Source organism: Zootoca vivipara, chromosome 12 (assembly GCF_963506605.1).
Source record: "Zootoca vivipara chromosome 12, rZooViv1.1, whole genome shotgun sequence".
Classification (NCBI taxonomy): Eukaryota; Metazoa; Chordata; class Lepidosauria; order Squamata; family Lacertidae; genus Zootoca; species Zootoca vivipara.
Window position 1 is genome coordinate 47,094,752 of NC_083287.1, and position 8,882 is coordinate 47,103,633.

Genomic DNA, 8,882 nt, shown 5'->3' on the forward strand with positions numbered 1-8,882 from the left:
GCCTCTGGAAAACCCACAAATAGGTCATGAATGCAGTAGCTGCTGCTCTACCTACCAGCTGGTCTTCAGATGCATTCTGTTTCTGGTCCTGGAGCCATCATAAGCCTTATCCTCCCATGCATTCGTCTAATCACTTTTTAAAGCCACCTGAGTTGGTGAGAATTGCCACACCTTGTAACAAATTCCATGGGTTGACTATGCTTTTGTAAAAATATATTAAAAGAGGAAATAAATCACATATACATTCTTGTGTCAATGGGATGTTAGCTCTTTTTGATAAGCTTTTTGCATGTGATGTAATCTGTAGTGAAAAGGGTACCATTGCAGGGAGCCGAATGTTTGAATGTTCCAAGTACTTCCTCATATGTGAAGCCGGATTGTTGGATAAAACAGTCCAGAAAGATGGGCAGGTGGTTGATGTCCCCAAAACGAATCCTTCCAATACTTTGCCTGGTCATAGTTAGGGACAATTATGTGTGTGCCACTTACTGCCTGGCAGGATAGGGCAATTGACCTATAAATTGCTCCTGAAACCAGAGGTAGGCTAGGAAGTTGTCCTTGGAATTCCACAGTAGTCTTGCTTACAATGTTAATCGGGGCTGCTTTTAGTTAAGTGTGGTGGATCTATATCTTAGAGAACTTCTACTTTCAGAATAGGAAAAGATGTTTGTCTCTGAACACCCTAATATAGCAAGTTTGCTTATTTTTCTCTTAAAAGAACGACGGAAAAAGGCTTCAGCTTGGGAGAGGAATCTTGTGTATCCAGCTGTAATGATCCTGCTGCTAATTGAAACTGTAAGCTGTAATTTCCTTCCATTGCTTAAAACCCATCTGTCCTTTTGAGATTAGTGATCTTTTTCATGTACGTGTGTGAGCTGAGTAACAGAAATAATTAGGAGCTGTTTTTGTCTCCCTAAGCCAGTGGTTCTCAAACTTTTTTTCTCTGGGCCTGGGCCACACTTCCAGAATGAAAATTTCCTTGTGCCACACCAATTTTTTATTGATAAGAAGTACATTAGAAAACAAAAAGAAACCACTCCTATTCGTGCTTGATTTATAACATAGAACACAACTACTTTATAATATGATTGTGGAACATCCAGAGAGTATAACACAATTATATTGATGTGATTTGATACTATACTACACTGAAACGTTTAAATGTTTCTTTGATTGTCCTTGAATCTTCCTGCCGCATTTGCCACCCTCTCCTGCCACACCAGTGTGGCAGGCCACACCCTGGGGGAACCACTGCCCTAAGCCATTAGCACTCAATTTTCTTCTCCAGTACAGAGGGGGATTCCTCAGAAATGGTAATCAGTGTGAAATACAGCAAACATTTTTGAACCTTCTTGACTTGATGTTTCCTTTTCTTTTTTAGGCAATCTCTGTCCTCTTGGTTGCTTGCAATATTCTTTGCCTGCTAGTTGACGAAACTGCAATGCCAAAGGGGTCAAGGGTAAAGTGTTACTCTTTTGTGATATTAACACCAGCAAAAGGCACATTGACAGCACAATCTAATACATGCCTACTTGGAAAGGTGCCATTGAATTTAGTGGGCATGAAAATTGCAGCCTTAAGAGACCTGTGTTCAGAAGTATGAATTCTGTCCCTGACTTTGAGTTTAATAGCAGTCACACAACCTCAAGTTTTCATATTGTGAAGTGTGCTTCGCACATTGTTTGGCATGTGGAACATATTTAAAAGGAACAATCTCAATTATCAATGTCTGAAGCAGCAGCATATGTGTACAAGTTAATAATGCACAGAGCTGTTAGTTGTCACCATTAACACCACTGCTGGTGGGGAAAGCTGTTCAAAGTGGCATGTATCTAAAGCAACAGGGATCACATCAGCAGCAAAACTGAACAAAGCTCCAGTTTTTTACACAATTACCCTTCTTTAAATATATCTTAGTTATATTGTGACTTTTCTGTTATTCTATTTAAACATGGAGCATGATTTAGAAAGAATTGCATTTACTGTTGAGATTGCAGTAGCTAGTAAGGCAAGCTGCTGGTTTCCCTTTATTTGCGTCAAATTATTTGTGCATTTCAATATTTGTTCTGAATGTGCACACTGGCATTCTAACGTAGCTCATATGGATGGAAAATAATTACTGTATGTTTTGGAATGTCTGGCTCATGTTTTCAGCCTTGATAGTGTGCGGTTATTAATGGCTAGGGATTAGCTTAGTAAGAAGATTATCAGAAAATGATGCTTCATAACTCTTCATTTTTAGTACTTCTGTCCAATGCACTTGAGATTTTATGGGCAGAAAAATAATAGTGCTCTCTGTGTAATACTTTTATTTCTTAAATCTTGCAGGGCCCTGGCATAGGAAATGCCTCTCTGTCCACATTTGGTTTTGTGGGAGCAGCACTCGAGATCATTTTGATTTTGTATCCTTTCTTTCAGTAGGCGTTCTTGTCTGTTAACAAGTACTCTGTCTAATTTTCTGGGACGCTGTTAATTTACTAAGACACTTGCCTAGAAGAGAGAAAATGACAGGCCAGCCATTCCCATGCACTCAAAAGTGGTTGTTATTTCTCTCTCTCTCTCTCTCTCTCTCTCTCTCTCTCTCTCTCTCTCTCTCTCTCTCTCTCTCTCTGCCCCCCTTCCCTTTGTGGTGCTTAAGTCTTCTAGAAGTCTGAAACCGGCATTCTTTAGTGGTTCTTTTATTCCTTGATTCTCACAGCTATCTAATGGTCTCTTCGGTTGTTGGCTTCTATAGCTTACGCTTTTTTGGAGATTTCACTCCCAGAAAGGATGACACAACGATGACAAAGGTAGGTTAAAAAGTCTGAGGTGGTGATGTCTCCCTCCTCTTGCTTGCCCATTTCTTCCACCTGACTCCCACAGATGGTAATTGTTCTGAATGGCTCATTTGTGGTGATTAGTGTTTGTAAGTTGCGTAAACAGACTAGAAGATTTTTTCCAGGCCCTGAATAGTCTTGAGGGGGAGGGGAAGGAAGGAAAAGCCTTGTCCTGTTTAGTTTGGATGGCGTCCATTCACTTGTAAAGTGCTGGAATGGCCAAGCTTGTTAACTAGCCATAGAAAATCTGTTGAAGGGTTCCCTCCCCCCTTGTATTGCTAATGAGTAACTTTTGCAAACTGTACTTTAGGAGCTTCTTTGAAATGCAAAGAATTTGGTTGCTACAAGTAATGCAGGCAAATTAATTCAAATTGAATAACTAAATAGGAAGTAGTTATACAGTATTCAGCAACACTTTTTATTCTGAGGCTACTTTGACTTTTCCAGAACTTTATAGTGGCTTTACAAGAACTAGTGCTGTGATGTACACATTAAAAAGTCATTCCCACAAACAGAGCAAAATTATTTAAACTGAAAACCTACTGGCCATTAACTTTTTCTTTCTTTCTTTCTTTCTTTTTTGTATTCAAGGAATTAGAGGAGGGGAAAAAGATTTGCTTTCATCTTGCAAGCAATTCTTGAAAGTGGGAAAGTAAACAACTATAGATGATCCTTGATTAAAAATGTATTATTATTTTTTGCTCAGCCCCTTCACATACAGCATGTTAGAAAAATGATTTGTGGGCCAATTACATACACTGTATTTAGAGAGTTTGAAAACTTTTGGAAAGTTTTAATATAATAGTGCTATACTGATATTAGGTACATCTCTTGCACAAGCACTGTGAAATGTGAAAGAGCAAGTTCTGTAACCAGAGGTGAAGTTAAGGGCAGCTGTTTTTTCATACCTTTGTGAAACTGAAGAAAGGAAACAGTAAGGTTCAGTCCCCATCTATACTATATAATGCTTAACATTTTATTTTATTAGATTGATACACTCTACCTTTGTCCAAAGGAGCTCATCACACATTTGTGTAATCCATGTTTAATGTGCGAGGGTCAGATTCAACTACCCATTGCATAAGCAGAAGCCAGTGCAAGGACACCCTCTAGTGTAGTGGGGCTTCCCCCCTCTTTCCCGCTGTGCCTCCTTCAAATCTGCTCTGGATGGTCAGGAGGCTCCAAGAACAGTGTGCAGGGGAAGGAGAAGGGAGATCATTTTGCTGGGCAGGAAGAAATGTTTGCATTGATGGAACAGTCTCCTTGATGCTGTGTTGAATAACCCCCTAAATCTTGAACATGTAAGCAAGTGTTTCTAGAAGTGGCCTTAAATGCCATAAACTATACAGTGATTTGTATAGTGTTCTTTCAGCCCCGTCCCCCCTGCTTCAGCACACAGAAGGATGCCCATTACGGTTTCATCTCTTACCAGCATTCATATTCCTTTGGGACCAAAAATAGCAAGTCCAGCCTGCTGCTCATTTCAACACAGAGACCAAATGCTGTTCTGGATGCACAGAGGCTGGAATCTCTGTACCTGGGAAGCCAACATAACATTCACTCTTATGTTAAAAAGCATCTGTGGCAGAAAAGGGGGCTTAGTATGCTTTCTTTGTGTTTGTATGATACAGTATATGCCAATTTCAGAAGTCCTTGTGGTCTATATAAGAATTTTTAGAGGAGACTTGAGTTGTTTGGGAACACTTGCCTTACAGCAATCCTGGAGAAATCCAGAGGAAACATTAACCTTAGGGGCGGGCAGACTTTAAAATCAAATTAGAGGAAGCTGGGGTGTGTTTTCAGTGCCTTACTTGGTAGACTTAGAACTCATCAATCATATTGAAAAACATTTTTTTGTTCAAACAGATAATTGGGAACTGCGTTTCGATCTTAGTCCTCAGTTCAGCTTTGCCAGTTATGTCAAGGACACTGGGTAAGTCTTATTTCTGTTTTTTAGAGAACTCTTTATTGAGGTGTGTGTAGTTTGGTGTCATTGCCTACAGATCAGTAAATGGTTTCAGTCATATTTTCAGGAAAGAAAATCTAGTCTTTCATGTTTCAGCTTTCTGAACATACTTTGCTGGAGCTCTCAAGCCAGTGCAGACTCTGATCATTCGTCCCATGTCAGCGCCATACTTTGAGCATTACTGCTGGGGTTCCAGAAACACAAGCAGCAATGCCTAAGTTTCCTTGTAAGCCTGTGGCTTGGGTGGTAGGCCCTAAAGGGCAGAGTTAAGAACAGAGCCCCCAAACTTTGGCCCTCCAGATGTTTTGGACTACAATTCCCATCATCCCTGACCACTGGTCCTCTTAGCTAGGGATCATGGGAGTTGTAGGCCAAAACATCTGGAAGGCCGCAGTTTGGGGATGCCTGGTTGAGAGGAAAGACCCTGGGAAAAGTCAGGATATATTTGTTTGGTAGCACACCCTTGCCTTCCGTGTAGTGTTTTTTTTCATGCAAGGAGGAAATACAGACAGTAAGAGTCTTATACCAACAAACCCTGGGATTTGTGTGTGTTGATGTGTGCACAGACTTTATGGCCTGATTTCATGCAAATTGCCCTCCCAGTGTGGCTAGCAAAGATTAAAAATAAACAAAGGCATAAATATTAGCAGTAAAAGGACAGGACAGCAAAAGCCTAAAACACAGATGTAATCTAAATTTCACAGAGCTCAGTGGTAGTTTCCCACCAGCACCTGAAATCTGCCTCTGTGATAGGAATGTAGCAACTGATTCAAAGTGCCCCAGTTCTGAAGCTGAGTAGCCTGCCCTTGATTGATGGTATCAACAGCTGCTGAGAGGTCTAGCAGTAGTAACAAGGCCATACGCCTGTGTCCTTCAGGCGTCAGGGCAACCAAGCTAGTTTCAGTGCTAAAACTAGTCCTGAAGTCAAATGGAATGTAGACCATCAGGTACCGGTATGTCCAAGAATGCAGTCATGCAGTTTGGAGGCCAGTGAAGCACAATGGATAGGTCTGGAGTCGGTTGTGGAAAATCCAGATTCAGGTTTCTTCATAGCCACAAACCTCAGTGAGGTGGTCTTGTTGAAAAGCCACACAGACTGTTTCATAACACAAATGATCTTGTCATTGTGGTAAAAGGAAAACAGTTGCAGCCACAGATAACAAAACTAATATACTTGGGCTATTACAATGGGCTGTACATTGTGCTGCCTTTTGCAGACAGTCTGGAAATTGCAAGTAGCTCAGATTACAGCTGCAAGGCTAACTGGGGTGGGTGTGAGATCATAGTCCTCTGTGCTACCGGTAGACTGGCTGCAGTGGTTCTCAGTCTTCTTTCTGAGCTCAAAGTCTTGGTGCCCTTTAAAGCCTTTCATGGTTGCAGTGCAGTGACAGAAACTATCATTTGTGAGCTTCTGCTCCTGATTTCCTGGCCTTCTGAGGTGTGGTGGTTTATAACAGGACAAGAGCAGTTTTAGTTGTGGGACCCCACTGCCCTCGTTTTGGAATATCCTCCTCCAGGAGACTTGCCTGGCACCATATTGTTCTTTTAATGTTTAGATTCTGAAGACCATTTCAGAAGTGCAGGATACAAATAAATAAATAAGACCTCTATAAATAGTTAGCAAATATGAGCTTTTCTGTCATAACTACTGATGGTATTCATGTGCTAGGTAAGTAGAGAGAAAACGAGGTGAACCTAAGCAAAGTAGCATTAACAACCTAGAAAGAGCTACTTGAGGAACTTTCAATTGTTTGATCATGCCTAGAGGCATATTTTCCCTTTAATGTGCTATTCCACAAACCACTTTTGAAAGTCTCATCAATTTAGCAGTTTTTCTTAACTTTTAGTACACATTCATTTAAATAATGAAGTGAGTAATTGCAGCCTTTGGGTGTTTCAGCCTAAAAAAATATGAGGGGTAAAAATAGGTCTGTGATCTTTTGCTGCTCATGGCTTTCTAGGGTGGTGGGAAAACCTTATGTTCATTGTCAATTGGCATGAAGATGACCTTCTTATAGAAAATATAATCAGGGGAAAAATGAGTGTGTGCACATGCACACAAGAGCAAATTAAAGGCAAGACTCCCTAGTTCCCTGCTGAGGGACACAAATGAAATTCCTATATTGTTTGCCATAGAGATAAAAGGAAGGCTCAAACTGCAAAGATGAACAGTTAAAACACAGCTAACAAAATGCACATACACAGCTGTCCAAACAGGATTAGTGGAGTGCATTAGGGTACAGTGAGTCATGTGGTGCTTTGCAGAATCTCAAAACGCACCACATTGGATGCTATGAAGCTTTTCATAGTATGAGTAAAGCAGGCTTCTGGGTGATAAAATGAGGAGGGCTCTTGTCATCGTGGGAATGGCAAATGGGAAAGTAAAATGATCTGTATTAGAACATTCAGTGACTTTCACCCCACCATCAACCTAACAATGAACCAATCTATGCAAGAAATACATTTTCTGGACACTACTATAAAAATACAGGATGAGTGCATAGACACCACCTTATTCCAAAAACCAACCGACCGACAAACATATCTACATGCTTCCAGCTGCCATCCCAAACATACCAAACAATCAATTGTATATAACCAGGCTCTACGTTACAGCCGCATCTGTTCCAACTCTAGACAGGGATTCTCACCTAAGAGATCTACAGCAATCCTTTTTGGAACTAAAATATCCCCCTGATGAAGTTAAACAGATCAACAAAGCCAGACTGATACCCAGAGAGAACTTGCTGCAAGGCAGACCCAAAAGAGAAAATAACAGAACACCACTAGTAATCACATACAGCTCCCAAGTTAAAACAGTTCTACACATCATCAGAGATTTACAACCTCTCCTAGACAACGACAGTTCCCTTTCTCAAGCTCTGGGAGGAAGACCTTTCATTGCCTACAGACAGCCACCCAAACTTAAACAACTCCTCACCCACAATAATACAGCAACCAGACTTAACATGGACACTGGTACCAGAGCCTGAAATAAACCCAGATGCCAACTTTGCTGCCACATACACCCAGACAACACAATCACTGGACCCAACAACATCAAACATACCATCTCAGGTATGTTTATTTAATTGCTCATCTTCTAACATTGTGTATGCCATCAAATGCCAACGGTGCCCTTCAGCTCTCTATATTGGACAAACAGGCCAAACCCTACGCCAAAGGATAAATGGACAGAAATCTGACATCGGGAATCACAAGACAGAGAAGCCAGTAGGAGAACACTTCAGTCTCCCAGGACATTCAATACAGGATCTCAAAGCAGCTGTCTTATTACAAAAGAATTTCAGAAATAGACTTGAAAGAGAAGTTGCTGAATTACAACTTATTACTAAACTGAAAACTATGGAGAGACCTGGTCTGGTCTGAATAGAGATATTGGATTACTGTCTCATTACATATGCTAAAGCTATTTTTGGTCATCTGCATCCTATCCCTTGCTTTTTCCTGTAGGACTAATTGCAGTCGTTAACAGTCGTCAACAGATTTACCATACCCATTGAGCCAATCAACCATCTCCTACTACCCTACTGAGAAAAACCCCACCCCACCCTTCCACTATATATAAGGGCCTGATGACTTCTGTTTCAGTGTATCTGAAGAAGTGCGCATGCACACGAAAGCTTATACCCAGAACAAACGTAGTTGGCCCCTAAGGTGCTACTGGACAATTTTTAAAATTTATTTCAATTAAAGTACTTGGAGGTCATTTTTCAATCTTAGATATCACCCTCATTCGTTTGCTTTTCTGAATTATGTCACATTCTCCTCCCCCTGCAGGTATTACCAGGTTTGATCTCCTTGGAGACTTTGGAAGGTTTAACTGGTTAGGAAATTTCTACATCGTGCTATCCTACAATATCCTCTTTGCCATTGTGACAACCCTGTGTCTGGTTAGAAAGTTCACCTCTGCAGTTAGAGAGGAGCTTCTCAAAGCATTAGGTAACATTTGTTCTCTTTCTTTTGATAGCCATATTGTGCATAATTTGAATTTAAACTATCCCTCTAGAGTTATAGGGAGAGTAATTTGCCTGGTGTGGGTTTCTAACTTCCTTCATGTGAAACCTACAACTCAAGAT

General features: G+C 40.7%; 1 protein-coding gene across 2 annotated transcripts in view; it reads left to right on the forward strand.

Annotated features, from left to right (window-relative positions):
- Positions 1-8,882, forward strand: part of LMBR1 (limb development membrane protein 1) — a 67,260-nt gene that overhangs the window by 49,975 nt on the left and 8,403 nt on the right. For both annotated transcript variants that reach the window (XM_035129041.2, XM_035129044.2), the window contains exons 11-16: positions 719-795; positions 1,382-1,459; positions 2,329-2,402; positions 2,699-2,789; positions 4,683-4,749; positions 8,584-8,745. In XM_035129041.2, coding sequence (XP_034984932.1) covers positions 719-795; positions 1,382-1,459; positions 2,329-2,402; positions 2,699-2,789; positions 4,683-4,749; positions 8,584-8,745 — 549 coding nt within the window. The remainder of the gene's footprint in view (positions 1-718; positions 796-1,381; positions 1,460-2,328; positions 2,403-2,698; positions 2,790-4,682; positions 4,750-8,583; positions 8,746-8,882) is intronic.